The following is a 20,089-nucleotide window of genomic DNA, read 5'->3' as shown; positions in this document are numbered from 1 at the left end:
TATCGCAACCAGGTCCCGTGACCGAAATAATACCTATAGTCATTGTTATGAGCGCATTGTGCCTTGCCTGCACTTTCGACTGTCGCCGTCCCTGTTCAGCCACAGGCGCCTGTAACCGCCTGTCTTTGCACTCTCTTTTTCTAACTTTGTGCCGATTGCTCAGATAAAGTGCAATAAAAACGCCGTTTTCAATGCTTCAAAACAAGCCAAACTCAGCAAGTCGACAGACTTGACTTCCTTATGTCACTGTACCCTCTTAAGACAAGAACAAGAACCAAAAAGTGGCCGGTTAAAGTACTTTCTTACTATCGTTTACGCTGTGAAACATCTGGCTAGAATACATGAGATGGCAGTGCTGAGAAGCTTGCACAGAAAAGTATCTTGGACATGATTACCTTTTGGACATGATTACCTTCACTGCAGCCCTCTACTACGGCTCCCCTTCCTCTCTTTCCACTTTCTCTCCCACCTTCCTCCCTTCCCTTGCGGTGCGGTTCAGGTGTCCACAGAGAAAGTGTGACAGATACTGCGCCTTTCCCTTCCTGTGAACCAATTATTATTATGATTACCTTTCAAACGGACATTGCGAGCAAATTTATCGCGTGCGGTAAAGCACCGCCAAAATAGCGCGGTCAGCCAAGCAGCGAGTACCCAGAGCCTGTCGCGAAGAAGGCTAACCCGCATTTGCTCCTGACGGCCACCGTTACGCACGACGGCTGCAACCACTGGCTGTAGCATTTAAACAAACCGAACTAAGAGCATTGCCACCATGGAGGATGCACAGCGAAGTGTCGGTTTCACTGCCACATGCGCCATATCTTTTTGAGCGTGTGTGCTCAGAGAAAATTGCTTTTACCTTTTTCAAAAGAAGTATTCTCTTGGGTGCTTGTTTTAATTAAGAAATCAAGCAATAACCCGATAGCCATATTTTGTACCTGATACCTTGCTGAGAACACTATTGCACTTTCCGATAGCAGCATGAATTGTTTTATTAAGCCGCCCTGGTCCCCGAAGGAGGACATCGCAATAGATAATCAGGACTCGTCACTTGATGCGCGGAGAAACAAAAATTGGTCCTTAGACTACCTAAGGACCAATTTTTGTTGGAAAGTTTCATTTCGCGCCTGAAGGCGATAATATTTATTCCGCAGTACGTTGAATGCACAATTGATGCTTGTCTTGCGGAAGTACTAACGCATAGCTGATGCTATGCTTATATTTTCTGCAGATTATAAAAATTACACTTTCAAACATTTGACTGTGAACCCTTTATTGGCATAAGCCCGAGTAAAATTTCCCTTTCTCTGGGCGCGGTTTTAAGAATGCCGTCTTGTGAACATGCTGCTCAATTAAGGGGAGAACAGCACAGGTTGTTTTTTCCGAGCACTGATGTTTCCTTAAAAATGTTCCAGTTTCATCTTGGTGAAAAATGTTTTGGTGTCTCATTCCGCAAGCATTGCTTGCCATGGTTCTGTGCTGATAGAAACGTTTTTGTAAGGGAAAAAATTTGCCCACGATTAAGTTACTTCGTAATGCGAAATTTGAGCCCAGCTCATCAGCTTTTTCACATTTTCGATAGATTGAGGCAAATATTTCGAGAAAGCCATGTGCGCACAAATACAGACAACGTTTTTAATTTTTCACACACAAACTTTCAAGAAACACTCCACTAATCCTTCGGGACCATCATGAAGAAGCTTCGGGGTCGTCCGAAGCCTTCCACTACGGCACCTCTTTCTTTTATTCACTGCCACCTTTCTCCATTTATTTTAGGCTCGATTAAGGTGTCCGCGTAGAATTGGGACATATACTGCGCCTTTTATTTGCTGTCAACCAGTTTTAAGCTGCACTGATGCCTGCCGTGCATCGTCATCTATTTCTATATGCTCTGTAGTGCGGCGTTTGAGGAATCGCCAAATGAAAGGCGCCGCACGGACGCCTGGATCGAACACCCGGCGGGGTCAGCTCCTGGTGACGTCATAACGAGTCATGACGTCATGACTGGATGTGACGTCGTTATCTTTCCGGTTATTAGAAATGGCCGGATTTGACATCATGATGACGTCACATCCGGCCATGACGTCACGGCTGATGACATCGCCAGGTTACGTGGACGACGGCGACGATGAGGCGAAACGCAGGGACGGACGTCAAAGAACTGCGCTCTAAAAAGAGTGTTAACCTTTGTTTACATGGATCCGTGAAATGGAGACATGAATTTCAAGGGAATTGGATTTCAATTCTTAACTAATTGATTGCGTGAAAAGTAAAATTTAAGGCTTCGAAAATTCTGAAACGTCCCGATTATTCAGTCAGTGTGTGCTTTTTCTTTTTCAGCTACACAATCGACTTCCGTAGCGATGAAACCATCTGGTCGTGCTTCATCGGGAGTACGGCGCTGACCATCTATCGCCTATGCCTTGATCAAGTCGTTGCACAAAGACTTCTCGCCTGTCGCTCATTGAAAGCTGCCAAAAGGTGAACTATAATTAGTTACTTCGTTTCAATTGCAATTTAAAGAAACTATAGAGTTGGGTAGTACTGCGAAAACGTTTGGTAAATAGAATGACAAAACAAGATTCGCTGGAATATTTTTACTCTAATAAAGACAACTGTAAGTGCTGTCTTGTGCATACCGGCAAGTATGGAATGCTGTGTTGTGAAGTACCCTTCCAGTCGGCGAAGTTAGAAGAAATGGTTTCGCCGAAAATGTCCGAAACGTTGAACTGGCGGTCTAGCTTATATGTGATGCACTTAGGACGTGTGAAGTGGTGTGGTTACAAGAAAATTTGCGGTATAGATACTGGTGGAATTTGACTAGCATTGCAACACTATGATTTGTCTTCCGCATTCCTCCGCCTGTGTCAGAACATACTCCGACGAAGGTAACTACTCTCTAAGTTTTGCCGTGGTTACAACCCTTTTTGTTTTTTGGCTTCTCCCTTTCCGGTACAGTTGAAAAGGACAATTTTCTCGTCGTGTTCCACCTACCGACTGCTGTAGGTGGCCTATATTTTATGCCGTTCTTGAATGAATTCAGATGATGAGTATAATTCGTTGGAATATTTGCATTGCACAATTAACTATTGCAAGTAGTATAATTAAGGCTCCGTGCAGCTAAGCCGTACTTGAGATTTTGTATTATTGGTCCACCTTTTCCTTCACAGAACTGCGGTTACAAGTACGTTGCTCCTTACAGTGCTGCATCTTTCAGCCATATCTCTGGGCGTGGCACTGACGATTTGGTTCCGTGGATGTGACCCGAGAAAGTTAGGAAACATCGACAGGATAGACCAAGTGAGCAAAATGCCCGAACTGCGGGTATTTCAATCTATTGCGGAACAGCGGGGACCTCGAAACCACACAGAGGCATAAAGTGTGCTATTCTCGACATACTTTACCTCGACACTCGCATAATATCGACACCCACATCGTTGTCTGTCTCCGACAGCCACACTTGAGTTTTTGGTTAGACACCTTTCCATATCTCCGCCGCTCAAGACTACGGGAGAAAAAGGCCATATAAAGACATGTACATTTATTTGTTTTCCTTTTAGAGCATCTACTTTTGTGAAAACTCCAAATGCGTGCCATGATGTACACGCACTGAATAAGTAATGTATAACGCCACTTCACCCGATATTTTATGGAAGTCGTCGAGTATGCGAAATAGTCACCAGCTTTTTCTAGTGGAAGAAAGTGATTCGTTTGCCGTCTGTTTCAACGTGGTTTCGCAGTTTGTTTTTTGAATGCGCTGTTTCCCTGGCGTGGTCTCCTAAGCTTTACTACTAAAAAGAATAAGCTTATATTGACACTGTTCATTCCTAACCTCATTCCTAAGTTCATTTGGGGGATGAACTGCAAATAATGATTGATGACCTAGACAGGAAAAGTGGAAAAGTAGGCTTAAAAATCAATATGCAGAAGACTAAGGTAATGTTCAACACCCTCGGGAAGAAACAGCAGTTTACGTTAGATAGCGAAGCGCTGAAAGTAGTAGGCGAATATATCTACTTAGGACAAGTAGTAACCGCAGGTCCGGACCATGAAAAGGAAAAACCAAGAAGAATAAGATTGGGACGGAGCTCATTTGGCCAGCACTCCCAGATTATGACTAGCAACTTACCGGTATCGCTCAAGAGGAAAGTATACAACAGTTGCATCTTGCCTGTACTAACCTATGGGGCTAACCAAAAAGGTTCTACTTAAGTCGAGGACAACTCAGAGGGCTAAGGAACGAAAAATGGTAGGGGTACCATTAAGAGATAGGAAGCGTGCAGAGTGGGTCCGAGAAACAACTCAAGTTACTGACATTCTAGTGGAAATTAAGAAGATGAAATGGGCATGGGCAGGACATGCAGTGCGAAGAAAGGATAAGCGATGGTCGCTTAGGCTAACAAACCAGATTCCAAGAGAAGGAAAGCGTAGCAGGAGGCGGCAGAAAGTTAGGTGGGCGGATGAGGTTAAGAATTTCGCATGGGTCAAGTGTATGCAGCTAGCACATAACCGGGTTAATTGGAGAAATATGGAAAAGGCCTTCGCCCTGCAGTGGGTATAGTCAGGCTGATGATGATAATGATTCCTAACCTTCGCTTCACGCTGAATTCGAACGCCAGGTTCCTATGGGCGAAACAGTTATCGTGAAAAAGCTGGGCAGCTGATGTTGGGCCGTTTCGCTCGCCAGGCCCACCCACTAGAGTTCCGTGCTCTTCATACAGCAGGAATCGTTTACCTGGGACATCTTGTGAAGGTGCTGGGCAATACTTAAATACTGCGTTCCCATAAAAGCTGGGACTCCAGCCCACCAGGATTTCATAACTTTGATACTACGCCCATTCCTCGGAGTAGGCGATGGCTCGAAGTTATTAAGTTGAAGTCGACGCAGTGTAGGTTCACTCTAGCTTGACGACACAAGAAAATGCTCTAGCCTACCAAAGCAATCTCAGATAGGCAAGCAGGCTCTTATCGCTTCGCTGTAATCTTGTTGCTACAGCTGCGGTATATACCAACCTTTCAAGTTTTCTCAGAAGCACTGGAGGACTGGCTCAAGCAATTTAAGTGAGCAGTCGAATATAGAGGATGGACTGGTAACTCGAAGCTACATGGAGTGTTCTTACAGCTTGGAAGCGCAGCTCGCACATGGTCTGAAATCCAGTGACACAATAACAACCTGGAGTCGCTTAAAAGGCAAGTTATTGCAATGTTTCAAAACAGTTCTTCGAAAGGATAGAATCGAGCTGCTCCTGTAGGGATGAGTACAGTTCTCCTAAAAGAGCACGCTATTTTTTTATGGACATGACAAAAGTATCCGTTAGGCTGATCCCTCATATTCGAAGAGAAGAAACTCCATTATCTTATGAGAGCCATCAGAGATCAGAAATTTATTTGGTTTAACCCTGAGCAGCCCCACAACTGTCGCCTGAAAACATACCGATTATAGTGCGCGAAGAGCAACAGGAGGTCTTTTCGACAACACAGTCACAACAAGTTATATCCCTTTCGGACTAATTCGTGGTTAGCTGAGCAGGCTCTCACGAATAAACACACTGTGCATTTCTCCAAACGTAAATCCTGTTCTTCATTGGTCTCCGGCATGCCTTCTCAGGGCATCATTCCCAGGTGCTTTCACATTCCGACGCGCTACATTAGCAGGGTGTTCGTCCTCCATTTCGCGCAAAGTTGTAACCTTGGCAGGAGCCCGGGGGCTCCTATTTACACACTTATTGTCCCTTTACCTCCACGTCACACTGGCGTCACCTCTCGTGGCCTTGACCTTGACAGGGGTCATGGATATCTGGTGGCCTACATGAGTATGCCCAAAGTCATATGGCGACTACCAGGCTTAACACAAAAGTTTCACATCTAATTATTGTGACCTTGACCTTCAGAGTGGTCCAGGGTCTCTCGGTGGCCTACGTGACTACGCCCCAAAGTCACATGGCGACCACCAGGCTTCCACGAAAGTTTGACATCTACATTTCCCTCAAGGTGAAAACCGTGCATACCCGATTGCTCAATCTACGTACCGTAGTGATCGAAAGAGACAAAACATGATGCAAAATCAAGATATTTCAATGAAGGCGATTTAATCTCGCCTGACGGAGCGCAAATACACCCGTCCTCAGACTCAGCAATGTTAAATCTCTTTTTTGCTCGCGAACTTTTCGCAGATGGTGTGTGAATACATAACATTGATATTTCGAATTTCAGCCTTCCACAATTACGGCAGTGGTATGCTAAGTTGCGAAAGTGGATTTGCCCAAGTAATTATTGTGCACAATGAGGCGGGGGTTCAGACAGCGGCTTTTCTAGCCAATTCATGTAAGGCCGCAAATTTGTCGGGATTTTCTAAAGCAGTGAACATATCTATTCAAAAAATTGCCCACGATTACGCTACTTGCTAATACGAAATTTGAGCGCAGCTCATCAGCTGTTCCACCTTTCCGATAGATATAGGCAAAGATTTCGAGCAAGACACGTATGTACAATCACAGACAACTTTTAAAAATTTTTCACACATATTACGTCAATAAACACTCTACTGACGGTTCTTGGCTGTCATGAAAGAAGCTTTGCGGTAGAAGAAATGATCGGAAGGTTGCGGGAAGCAGCGCGTGGGCTCATAAGAACATTGTGCGACGAACAGGTAGCAACGACTGACTGATGCCGCTGACGCCGCTAGCGAGTGAAGCGAGTGAGAATAGGTAGTACCGTGATCCGCTGATAGCGAGCCGGCGTTTCGGCAACCGGTGAGCACCCTCGCCGCCACGCAGGAAGAGAGGGGACCCCCTCTTCCTCTTTTTGCATGGCGGCAACGGTGTTCTACGCAGTCACGTTGTCTTGACTCGCTAGCGGCGGCAGCGCCATCCGGCAGTCGCTGCTAGCGCTGCCTCCGGCGACCCCCCCCCCCCCCCCTTCCTTTCCACGTGGTGCTCGGTTGCTGCGCGCGCTCTTTCCTTATCGTTCACCGCTGAGTACTCTTCCTGCGAAGCTCCGGTTACCGTAGCGCCGGCTCGAACTGAGGGGATAAAAGGGGGCGGAGCTTGTTACTAGGCCGACGCGGCCGACGCCAACACCAACGCCAACGCGAAACCCAGGAACGGGTGCCAAAGAGCTGCGCTTTAAAGCTAACTCCACACGCTTTGCTGAAAGCACAATCGGTTGCATCAGCGCCCCTTTAGACGGCTCAAAACGCGTGGGAAAGTTTGGCGACAGTGGAGAAAACTACATCCACATTATAGCGGCCCTTCATTTTCCTAAACCAATACGAAGTTTGGTGGGCGTATGGAATTACAGCCTATTTGATATTTTGATGCTGGCGAACTTTATTAGCTGCCTCGGACCTGAAGATGTTCAAGAGCCTCTCAAAAATACTCAAAAGGGCTGTAGGAGGAAGTCCGGAAGCTTTGAATCGTTTTACATATTTATTGCATGCTTTTCAAGCACTATGCGATTATGATTTCACCACAGTTGATTTCAAGGAAGAAACGCCAACAATGTGTATAACAGTTTTGCAAAAGAATAACTAAGTAATGGCTTTGAATTCCGGGACGCGAAACGCTGGAAAACATGATCAGACAGCAGAGGAACACTTGGATAAAGGTCCTGAAGGATATGTTGTTTGGGTAGTTCGAAACTCTACCGCAGACAGAAAAACTCTATAAGACGTAAGAATTTAGGACGCACAGGACCCTGGGTCCCCGCACGACCCCACTAAAATTCAGGTGTTTATGTCCCTCAGGATCATAACACTGGCAGCCCGGCCGGTGACGATGGTCTTCATGGCCGGGACCTCCGAACGCAGCAGGGTCTCCCAGTCCTCCTAGGTCTTCAAGTGCTACAGGCTCCGCGGGGGAGGATACGCCGCGTAGAGTGAGAGAATTGGAGGGAAGATGCAAAGGGTACAAGCAGGAGTGTGGAAGGAGGGGTGGTAGTGGGCAAGGGTGAGGGGTGAAGGAAGAGTGTGTGTTTGCATCCTGCGCCATAGTGTTGCATGTTTATTGTCTAGAGAGGGGTGGGATGGAGGGTAGAGCTGGCGCGAGGCTCTCTAGGCCTACCTCAACTCGCTGAAAGAGTGCATGCGCTCCTTCGTAAATCCCGGATTAGAGGCCACCTGAGTTCGGTTTAAAGAAACTCGAGATACAAGGTTGGCAGCCTCGATTTCTGGATTCCCGGAGTGCGCAAGCACCCATATCAGCTCCACATGGAAGGACGATGGTTCATATGGCGAGCCCCGTACGCTAAAAGCAGGGACATAGACTCGGCCTCGTGCAAAATTTAGAATTGCTGCTTTTGAATCTGTTAAAACGTATTGAGCTTCCATGCGCGTTATGGCTATTGCAATAGCAGCTCCCTCTGCAGCTTCTGGGGAGTTGTTTAGGGGAGAGGCAATGTGATGAGAGGGGATGAGGAGGAGTCCACGCATACCGCGTCCTACTCACCGCCATAGTATCAGTGGAGCGCCTTTGCACGGGCTCTGCGGCGCTGATCATGGTAGAATGGATGCACACTTTTTCGGGAATGGCTTGAAAAAAAGACTAGAGCTGTTGTATAGGAACATATTTAAAATTTCTATCACGCGTCCATTGAAGTTGACGGCTAAGGTTATTCCAGACAACCGAAGTCACATGCTGAGGGACCTGCGTAGTAGGTCACTGAGGTTTGCGTTTGTACACTGTCGAACTCGGCTCAAGAAAACCTCAAAATATTGGCCGCAACCTTGGATCCCATACGCTATACTTTTAACCTGATAAGAGGTCTACCCTACAATGACAAAAATATTCCCCAAAGAAAACCGAACAATAAATTAATAAAATGTTTAGCTGACCACAATTTGACCTGGAACTGATCTCATCATTGTCCTCAATAATACAGCGCTTCATGCACGAAGCTTGCATGATCAGCGAATTGGTCCCAGTCACCAAACGTAAACGATAATCACTTTAATCTCTTTAAGGGGGCTCTCCCGCGCGGCATATTCATAAAATGGCGCTCTTCGCATTCCCTATGCATTGAACCTAAACTCTATGTGCCTGAAGCAAGTTAACTTCAATTCGGCGACAACACCACCAAAGTGATGCGATTTTATAAAGCATACTACGTGGGAAAGCCGTCTCAAGGAACTTTTGAAAGCGAATTTAGTATCTAAGATAACGTCGAACCTCATTATCGTTTGCAAAGTAAAGAATCACACTCTTCGACATTTTTTAAATTTAATTTCCCAGTAAAATCTTAGAACCTGATTTATAAAAATTCTAGGGGGCACTTTGGACCTCTAAAGTGCGAGGAGGCAAACGCATCTGTTGCGCGGTGGTCCGAAGACTTCCACTACGGCACTTCTTTCTCTCCTTTTTCACTCCCATCTTCCTCATTTTCCTTACGGTTGGTTGCCACTGTAGAAAGAATGAAAGCCCTTTATACTGAGCGGCACGGGCAGAGGCACTTTATTTTTCTTTACTTTTGTCTGCCATACCATAGAATATGTAGGAAGAATGACACCCGCGATACATTAGTAGTGCGGGCAGAGTCTGACTTTGGACTCCATCTTACCTTATTTAGGAAGAAGGAAAAGAAAATGCACGAGCCTGCTGCTGGGCTCTGTAGCTGAGCAACCTCCGCTGCCTCGTGCCGACAGACGAAATATTGAAGAAGAAAGATAAAGAAGAAGGAGAGGAAGACGCGCGTCGTAACGGCCGTCGTCCACCACCGAAGGGGTGGGTGTGCAATGACGGCATTGACCAGATAAACATTAGGTGGCAGGCTAAGCACCATCGCATGCAACGTTGACCAACCCATCACAACGCCGTAGGGCCAGAAACAGCTATCGTTCACCACCTATCGGTAGCGGATTTTTTTGTTTAGTTTTGTTTTTATTGTGGCTATAAAGATCCGTATAAACTCGTGCTATGGTCTTTCCAGTTGTGATGTATGGATGCGAGAGTTGGACTGTGAAAAATGCTGACCGCCGAAGAATTGACGCGTTTGAATTGTGGGGCTGGCGAAGACTCTTGAGAGTTCCTTGGACAGCCAGAAGATCAAATCAGTCGATATTGTCGACCATAAACCTGGACTGCTCATTGGAGGGTCAAATTCTAAAGTTAAAGCTCAGCTACTTTGGTCATCTGATGAGAAGAGAGGAGTCGCTGGAGAAAGATTTGATGTTGGGAAAGGTTGAGGGTCGCCGGAGAAGGGGTGGGCAGCGAACGCGATGGTTAGATGGCATCCTCGAGGCACTGCAGATGAAGTTATGTTATGTTAGAAAGATAGTGAGAGACCGAAAAGCGTGGCCTGACATGGTCCATAGGGTCACGAAGAGTCGGACACGACTGAACGCCTGAACTGAACTGAACTTATTGTGGCTGTAGGAAAAAGGAAAAGAGAATGCACGGACCTGCTACTGGCTCTAGGTGAGCCACCTCCGCTGCCTCGTGCGGACAGAAGAGAGAAAGCAGAGAAGAAAGAAGAGGGACAGAAAGACACGCGCCGCAACAGCCGTCGTCCAACACAGAGGTGGGCTGTTCCTGCGGCAGGTTAAAACTCAAAGCTAAAGCACTGGGGAATAGAGACAATAGAGGAAACAAAAATTAAATAATGTAAAGCGTATTGGATATGTAGAATAATTAGGGTCAAAGAAAACAGCGTGAAGTGTGGCGTCAGCGCAGAGATCAAAAGCCAGCGCATCGTTTTATTGTTTGACTTTTTCTTTCGTCATTCGTGCGTAATCACGTCTTTTTCATGGATTCTTTTTCCAACATAAACTGGAAGATCGTGCCATACTATATTCGCACCTATTTGTTTGATGTGCCTGGATTAGTTGGACTCCTGCTCGCTGGCATCGTAAGTGCAGCCACAAGGTAAATTTCCATGCTCCCTACGAATTGTCTCCGAACAAATCTTGCCTGAAGTAGTTCATTCTGAGCTTATTAAAGTAAACTGTTGAAGTAATCTAGGGTGCAGATAAAATAAGCTATTTTTCATGTAGTGTAATCGTGTGGAACAATGCTCTGCAAACCTCGCCCCAAGAATTAACAAACAGTAATTGAAATTTTTCGATTTCGTACGGTTTAGATTATAATGGCCTTTTTAGACCACGTTTCTAAGCGCTCAGCTCAGGTGATCTAACATATTATATGCTGAAATTGCCAGTATCGTGGACTTCGTTAAAGCTCTTTTGCCACAACTCCTATTGAGTAGCAATATTCAGTAAAAGCGCGTGGTATTCCTGAATGTTTCTGCTGCCGCGTTTTTTACGGCATTTTTTACTAACGCCCGGAGAAGTTTTAAGATTCATCTCTGAATCGTGCTGATCCATGATAATATATATATATATATATATATATATATATATATATATATATATGTGTGTGTGTGTGTGTGTGTGTGTGTGTGTGTGTGTGTGTGTGTGTGTGTGTGTGTGTGTGTGTGTGTGTGTGTGTGTGTGTGTGTGTGTGTGTGTGTGTGTGTGTGTGTGTGTGTGTGTGTGTGTGTGTGTGTGTGTGTGTGTGTGTGTGTGTGCGTGTGTGTGTGTGAGAGAGATAGAGAAAGAGAGAGAGTGTGTGCGTGTGTGTGTGCGTCGTGCGTGCGTGCGTGTAATGTTTTGATGGTTTGCACGACCAGTGCCCCGCATGGTGGTTAGCGGGGAAAATGTTAGCTCACCGGTCAGGTCGGTCGAGTGTTTTATTTACTGTTTTCTACTGCGGTTCTTTCAGCACAGTCTCGTCTACCATTAATTCGCAAGCAGCTGTTTTATTTGTCGATGTCTTGGCCCATCACTATAAGAAAGCGGAGCAGCATGTGCTTCTTATTACGCGGAGCACGGGTGAGAACTTTTCCCACATTTACTTATGATCAAACTTTTAAAAAATGTGAGCTTTCTTGCTGGCACATTCTTTATGTGGAACCCTACATGTACATCGTACCTATGATGCCTGATTTCTGATATCACACTGACGGCGTTCAAGGTGTCGTAATAAATCTTCTGCTGTGTGCTCAGGCGCATTCAGTAAAACAGCAGGTCAATATGTGTGGCGCTTTTATGGTATGATCATCGCGCAGTGTTTTTTTGTGCCATAATTATTATTGCGCCTTGCTTTCTTAGAAAATGATACACCCGTTCTATTGCTGCTTCGTTCTATTGCACTGCTATTGCGTTCTAGCACTGTGGCATCTTAGTTTTTGCATGGGAAACGTCGCCGCAAGTTAATTATCTTTTTCAGCGATGCTCCTTGGTATCTCAATGACAATTTACAGCACGCTTTGTGTACACATGGGTCCTGTGACAAAGGTGAGCGGCCACTTTTTCATGTTCGCCACTTTTGATGGTACGTGTGTACTATCGTCAAGAGACACGCACACTGCTGAAACCCTTCTACAACACCCGACATAAGTGTTATTCCGAGACGCCGAAAAGCCAAGACTTTATTTGGACAGCAACACGAACATACAAACAAAAAGTATTCAGTGGCTTCGGTTTATAAAGGAAGCCTGGGTGCAGCCGAGGCATGCTATTGGCTTGCGCTACAGTCGCACACGCGAGCCATGACTGCGCACATCAGATAGCGGCACAGAGTAGCAAGACGGCAGCAAGCCTGATAAGCGTTGCGCCGATATAACAATAAGCTAATATACCGAGGTCGCAGCAGATTTGAGGACGGTGTTAAGGTAAAAAATGTTTGAAGCAAAGCATGGATATCTCCCATCTCTTATATAACCGGAATTATAGTTAAATGTATGGTTCACAGAAACATTGCACAAACTAACTTAGAAGCGGTAGAGATGCTTCCACAAGGATCGTAACCGAGTTTACCCAAATTTTAAATTTGACCAACGGTTGCGTTGTTTCCGCAGAGGCGATGCGGCGGCACGTTCTGAAGCGCCGAGAGGTGACACTACGCTCTTTGTGCATCGATTATTTGAGAGCACGTGATTGTGTTAAGTCGGCAGAAGTACTAGTTGTAAAAGTATGTCCTCTTCTCGTCCGTGTCTTTTTTAGCGCAATTCCCTTTTTTAAGTATGTATAATTTGCATCGTTCTTGAAGGGTGCGTTTTGACTGAGCGCTCATTTCGTTTTGATGAACCATAGCGGAATTTTCGCAGAAATCGCCGGTGCTTGCAGTAACTGGTCCAACGTCTAGAATGAAAAACACACCTGCCGTGAGTCATGCTGAGCAAATGCCTGTACGATGATCCTCACTATTCTCCGTGAATCGCTTGCAATAGTGAAAAACACTGCCAAAAAATCAGAGTCGCACCGGCTGTTGCGAAGCGGCTGAAAAAAAAAAAGGAACATGTCGATGTTAAGGGCCTCTATATCTAAGTTTGGCAACGTTTTGTCACGGCATTGGACATGAGTCACTGAGGACGTGGGCGATTAACATTCTTTAAAAAACCCTTTTAAAGTCCTCAAAATCACGTCATTTCTTTAAACCTAGGAAAAAATTTAGCTCTGCTCGCAAAGAATTGGGCGATGGTTCCGATGTTTGATATTGCAAAATTTGAGTGCATCTCTTCACGCATTGTGGCTTTTCGGTATATGCTGTATTCTGTGCTCTTGACTGCAATGAAGACGGCCTTGTAATCTGAGAAGCAGTAAGAGCTCTTTACTACATGCTGAAACAACGGCTGATTCTGAAAGCCGAAGTCTATCCGGGACCTCCATGATGTGTCAGAGCAGTCGGTCTTGCCAAAACCGAACCGTCGAGAAGGAACCTTTTAAGGTTACGCCTACTATTTTTGGTTCCATTCCTCTCTGAGCTATCCAGTTACAAATAACCTTTTTCGTTAGCCTCCACGATTCAGCCTATGGGTGAGTAACTTTTTACATATACATTTCCCTCGAGCGATACCATTATGCCGTTAATCATGATTTCGGGTACTAGCCAACTGCCCTTCATCCCAATCTGGTTCTCATGAATATTTTTGATACGTGTTCTTCATCTTCGATTATTAGGTAGGCTATTCCCCTGTACCTCATCCAGTGCCTCGGTACCTATTGTAAACGCCTGTTCCTTTCCTAGACTGCTGACGATTGCCTTATCCTTCTGCATCTTAAGGTGAAAGTTTTTCTTCGCTCATGCATGGCGTTTGCAGAAAATGTGATCATAAAACGTCCGTGGCACTGCCTCTGAACGTAGAAAATCTGTCGTTCCACCGCGAATTTAACCGTACCCTTTCGATCCCCAGCCGAGCGCTAAATTCCCTACTCCACGCCAGGCTCCTGAGAAGCAGATTGTGGTTCTCCTTATCTAGCCTGCCGTCTCCATGGTAACGTAGGTGGCGCCACTATGCTACGGCGGATGATATGAGCGGCTGTGCTCCCTGAGTGCGGTAGCTAGAGGGTGCATCCAGCGTACTAAGCAAACTTTTGTTTCCAAACACTAAAAGAACTCGTGCCTAGTGAGCAAGCATCGCAAACGTAAGGGAAAACGACAGGCGAGTGGTACTCAATGAATGTAGGTGTGTCTAAACCAGCTCTCCAGAGCCTAGAGGGCTTCCATTTAAGCCGTATATTATGATTTCTTTAACGATCATGGAAGTCGCCATTGGAGAAGGTAGGACGAAAAATCGTCTAACGTTCAGCAAGTTTGAAAATCTGGGAATGCATAACGAGCCACAAAGTATACCTCAGAAATATACCGCCTGGGCTCTAAGCTTTTGACAAAGGCTGTATGTTGCAAGGCAATGTCATCAGAGAATCGCAGATTACTGAGGATCCCTAACTCTACCCATTCCAGGCCTCTGCATGAGTACTTCTCTAAACTAGCGCTGAATAGTACTAGGGATATTATGCCTCCTCGTCTAACACCTTTTTTTACGGGAGTTTTAGTACTTTTCTTATGGAAGACAGTGGCTGCTGTGCAGCCGCTATACACATGTTGCAGTGGTTTTACATATGCCTCGTCTACACCCTCGTTGCGTAAAGCCTGCATCACTTTTGAGGTTTCGACTAGGTCGAGTGCTTTGTCGTAATCGTTGAATGCTATAGGGGGATCGGTATATTCCGAGTTTTTCTCTTCAGTCTGTCCTAAATAAGGGGGGGATAGGGAGGGGGGAGCCGTTTCCATTTCTCCATCTTTCCAATTGCTAGCAGTAACAAATGCCACTTGTCTCTGCTGCAACCTGCCAGAGATTTCAGGTGATACGGCAGCACCTGCTGCTGCAACCAACGACGCGCAATCCAGAAAACCGAGCGTAAGAGGTACGCTGTAAAACACCGTCGATTTTTCCTATGTGACAGCTATTTGGTAATTTATATTCATCGTACACAGGGCTCGTTCATAACTTTGTAACATTTGCTGGTTTCCAATTTTCTGCCTAACATCAAGAAATTTATGCCATTCTCTCTCGAAGCTGCGTAACGTGTCTAGAGATTCCGTGTCACTCGATGAAGTTCGCGCCATATCGATCACATTATTAATGCTGATTCATGTGACATTTACCGGTTTCTCGTGTTTTCTCGGTAAACTCAGCCACAAAAAATATCGATTTATATGAGGCCTTTGGTTGTGAAAAACCGAGCTCATAGCCATCGTCTGTCGTCATAGAAGTGATTCTTTTTTCAGCTCTTCACGATGGTGTACAACGGCCTTTCGGCACCATTCGTAGGTTTGTGCCTCTTGGGAGTACTCTTTCCTTTCGTGCACTCCAAGGCAAGTGTGCTTTTTTTGCTATTTTTTACTACCAATGGAAATTTAGTAGCCACCACATTAAAAAAAGGCTTATAGATGTGCAGCTAGATGATTTAGTCTTAAATTCGTGACAGCGAACATATTTTCTTCAAGAATTGATCATAAGTTTGGAAGTGAGATTGACTGATGCTCTACATTTGCGCTTGAAATGTGTTCTAAAACGTTCATGTCTGATACCTGTTCAAAAGTTGTTGTTTTTTTCCTTCTTGCGGAGGACGTACTGCGCGCTTTATTTACCTTTCAAACAGGACTACAATGGTTAACTTTCACAACCCATCTATTGCCCAGGGGGCAGGCGTGGCAACACTGGCTGTGGTTGTGTACCAAGTTTGCCATATTATGGGAACAATTCGAAGCGGAAGGACGCCTCCGTTGATGGAGAAGTCCCTGAACTACTGCTCCGCGAACCATACTTCAGTCGGATTATTTCGGAACACAACGCTTTCAGCCTTACAGCAAGAGTGAGTAAACGTTTCTTTAGAGCTATATGTTCACAGGCGTTCGTACAAGCCCTGAACTGGTTTCTATCGTTTGTTTTAAGCAAACGATAGAATGCCTTGCCAATTGCTTTCCGATTGGCAACGTTTTAACAGTGTTTTATGCGTATACTATTAATTTTTATGTACGAAGGTAGCGAAGAAATAATTCGATCACAGCCAATATTCCCATCGCCAAAAAAATTGAGTAGTTTGATCAGAAAATAAACTGCAGAACAATTCAGTTCCTTTAATTTGTGTTTGGATTATCTTCTGCATATTCATTACCATAGAGGCATGAATTTAATATTTGTGCTGAAGCCTACCTGATGTAGGTATTAATAAAACCCCGCTCCTAAACAAGCCGTAAGGAGGCGTCTGCTTGGCTTATGAGGAGCGTGCCTTTCTGATCGCCTAAGAGTCCTGGAATACTAATTGAAATTTCATATTACCCACCCATCTGAAAGTAGAAGCCAGGACTAGCAGCTGTTGCCATGGCCGGCGTATGGTCTCGCGACACCGTACAACCCACTGGCACATCTGTACGCGGTTATACCACCTGGGCCCGTATTCCGAGTTTGTGTCGTTATCGAAGTGTTGCTATCTCACATGACATCGAGTCATCTGATTGGTCGAAACGCCGGAACCGGGCGTTGCCACTACGGAACCGGAAGTGGTGGCAACATCATGTTCTGGCGTTTCCACCTATCAAATGACTAGAGGTCACGTGAAATAGCGACACTTCGATAACGACGCAAACTCGGAATACGGACCCTGAAGAGACAACCATTTGTCTTAGCCGCGCACGCGACTTTTCACTCACGACAACTGCAGCGCCGAATTATCCCAAGTACGGGGCCATTAAAACTATCGCATTATTAATACCAGAAATTGTATGTAACAGTTTTCAGTTATTACGACAGGTCATTTCAGACGATCGATAGCAGTCATGGAGGCAGTGCGGATCCGTGATGGAAGAGGCTAGTTCAGAATTGCTGAAATTAATAGCTCTGTGGAGAGGCCCCATCATCGTTCTTAGAAGAAATAAGTCCGAATGAAAGGGATGTTCTGCAGAGCGGCAAGATGTCTCTGGTTTCTACCCAATGTGTTTACACAAGGTAGTAAGAAAATCACATTGGAAATGCAAGGAGTTTTAAAGCTAAACGTGAATTCCCAAGAAATTTTTGTTTAGCATGATGCCATTGGCTTGCATGATAAATAAGCAGGCGAATTTTATAGCATACCCAATGCATGGCTTACAGAGGCAGAGCACAATAGTAGTTCCGGAAATATCCAGAATGCTTATATAACCTTCAACTGCTTTGGAGGTGGCCGTGCTGAGGTGGAATATAGGTGGACTATATATGTTGCGAAGCGTAGGGGAATGCAAAACTACACCAGAAGCAGACCACGATAGGGATATAAGTAATCGTATAGAGACTGACTTGTTAATAAGAATGACTTGTTGAAACCCTCGCAGTCGTATTATAGAAAAACTACGCATGGGGGAAGACACTCAAATGCGAAGGAAATGCGAACGATTGTCATTAAGTAAAGAATTGCGTTCCAAGTCAAGGGAATAGCTGCGAAGCGCGGGAGAACACCAGGTGGGCGGATTAAGTTAAAACTTTTACTGAGGTAAAGAAATAACAACTGACACAAGACATAATTATCTGGAAAGATAGGAGAGGTACCTTTTTGGGTGTTCCTTTTGCTTCCTAAACTCAGTAAATTGCAGAAAACAATATTTGATATATTGTAGATTGTCGGCAGCACTACTAGACGGTCTCACTGGTTATTGTGTCAATTTTACACCGACAGCTACGTCCATTTAATTGCCCCATTTCGAGCCCGTAGTTGCGCAGCAGGATGTTTGTGGAATGTATCCTTGTCAGTGAAAGACACCTGCCTCCACCCTATAGGGTCTACAGGCCCAGCTTTAGGTAGTGATTCATGAGAGGCTTACCTGAATAACATAGCTTGTCTGAACGGGGTAGCCTCTACTTCGTCAATACTAGACCCCAAGTATCGCCTTATTCTTGCTAGATCTCTTGTTTAGTTCTCTTGTGAAGCAGGTGTGATGCCCCCGCATTATCGTGTCCGTATAGAGCAAAAGTTATGGCGTTTTTTTTTTTTTTAGTTAAACACGAAATGCTTCATCGAATACCTGGCCACATATATCATTATTGCCACCCAGATCTCGTTTTCGTCTCTACTTCTGTAGATACAGCCCTGTCCAGGCACGGCCGGTCTCGAGGGAGAGCGCGCGCTCTCTCTCGAGACCGGCCGTGGTCTAGGGTAGTGAAAATATGCCGGACCAGAACATATTTCGTCCGCTGAGAGGAGGAGGAGGAGGACGAAATGGAAGAAGAAATGCGGGGAGGTTCAGCGGTACAAGAAACCAATTTGCAACCATGTGCTAGGGAAAAGAGATATAAAGATTAAAGGTCGAAAAGGAGCTAGAGGGCAAAAGAATACCTTTGTTGAAAAGCGCACTTGAAAGTCACAGCCTGTCGTGCATGCAGGCTGGACGGTCTCAGGAAAAGGTGGAGTTCGTGGCAAGCCTTAGTGATCAGTTGATTTTGGTTTAGTGGAGGCTAATGAGCAGCTGTGCTCCTATTACAACTTAAGTGCACCTTGGAGTATTCCGCTAATGCATAGTTCACTACCACCTCGCCCTGTACGCAAGTAACACCACCGTATGTTAAGCTCTAATTGCGTACCACCCGCGACTTGCCGCTCGCGAATCATGAGTGTCGTACCGCTCGTAGAACTACTACCGCTCATGGCTTGTTTTTAGCGGTAGCTTTGTACTGCTTCGGTGTCTACGCAGATAGTATAGAGTGAGAACGAACATGTCCGAGACTAGTTTTATGGAAGGAGAATAATCGTAGCAGTAGTTAGGCGCATAGGGAGACCTCGTATCGATCGAGGCAAAGATGGGGACGCGTAGACGGGAGAGCAACCGCTGTTCCGTACAGGTACGCCGTGCTCGGTATGTAGCTCAACTCCAACTGTTGTCGCCAACCGCTTTGAAACATTTCTCGGATGCCACATTCAGGTGAGAGGCCACAACTCGAAATCGAAAACTGGGTTCACAGAAGACGGCCAGTGCGCGCGACAATGCCAACGACAAAATGGTTTCTCAATAACATTTGCCAGTAAAGATTATGGTTAAACATCAAGCGTGGAGTGCATGGTTCTGTACCGGCGGCTGTTTAAGGCCGTGTGGCATATCTGTACAGGCAGGGATTTCTGATTCTCTATTTGGCCGCATTGTACTGTTACGTTTATTGTAATTTTGGTGGCTTGGGATAATTATATATATTTGCTAAATTAGGAGGACAAATGACAATCTGGCTACTCCTCGACGTTCATAATCAGTTTATTTAAATTGTGGGATGCCTTTGTTTCAGACCAAAAGACGTGTTCTTTCTATTTCGCATTTCCTATTTGTGGAGCAGCTTCGTTTCGATAATCGCAACCATACTACTTGCAGTCCTGGTGAGCGCTCTTACCGGTAAGAAAAACTTGTATGCCTCAATTTTATAGAGCTTTGCCATTTTATAGAGCTTTCCAATTTCCCATTTCTTGGTACCTGCTTATAACGTGTAAATCCAGTTCTTCACGACAGTTTAAAATGCACCTGCATTCCATTTTTATTTTCGTGAACAGTGCACCCACAGACCTCGCAGGTGGAAAAGAATGATGCGTAAACACGCAACTGTGCGTCGAGAGGAGGTGCAGTTTTGAGCTTAGGGCTCAACCACCTGTTGTTTTCAACTACACACAAGTCACGCACATGAAAAAAATTCGTGCATTTCGTATCAGCTCGTTTTACGCCGCTGCAGCAGCTCTGATTCATCCGCACGATGGGGAAGATATGGTGCCTGATAGCTGCATAGCCCGCAAGCTATGCCGACGGGT

General features: G+C 45.4%; 1 protein-coding gene across 1 annotated transcript in view; it reads left to right on the top strand.

Moving 5' to 3' along the window:
* The window catches only part of LOC146208919 (sodium-coupled monocarboxylate transporter 1-like), a 42,128-nt gene extending 22,250 nt beyond the window's left edge, over window positions 1-19,878 (top strand). The window contains exons 6-14 of the mRNA XM_084579512.1: window positions 2,338-2,478; window positions 3,168-3,297; window positions 10,765-10,853; window positions 11,709-11,818; window positions 12,216-12,283; window positions 15,561-15,647; window positions 15,975-16,147; window positions 19,579-19,682; window positions 19,838-19,878. Of these exons, the coding sequence (XP_084435638.1) occupies window positions 2,338-2,478; window positions 3,168-3,297; window positions 10,765-10,853; window positions 11,709-11,818; window positions 12,216-12,283; window positions 15,561-15,647; window positions 15,975-16,147; window positions 19,579-19,682; window positions 19,838-19,878 (943 nt within the window). The remainder of the gene's footprint in view (window positions 1-2,337; window positions 2,479-3,167; window positions 3,298-10,764; window positions 10,854-11,708; window positions 11,819-12,215; window positions 12,284-15,560; window positions 15,648-15,974; window positions 16,148-19,578; window positions 19,683-19,837) is intronic.
* The last annotated feature ends 211 nt before the right edge of the window (window positions 19,879-20,089 follow it).

This window comes from Amblyomma maculatum, chromosome 1, assembly GCF_055883805.1.
Source record: "Amblyomma maculatum isolate TAMU_Amacu chromosome 1, ASM5588380v1, whole genome shotgun sequence".
In the NCBI taxonomy this organism is placed as follows: Eukaryota; Metazoa; Arthropoda; class Arachnida; order Ixodida; family Ixodidae; genus Amblyomma; species Amblyomma maculatum.
The sequence above is the reverse complement of the archived record's forward strand: the minus strand, read 5'-3'. Positions and strand labels throughout refer to the sequence as shown.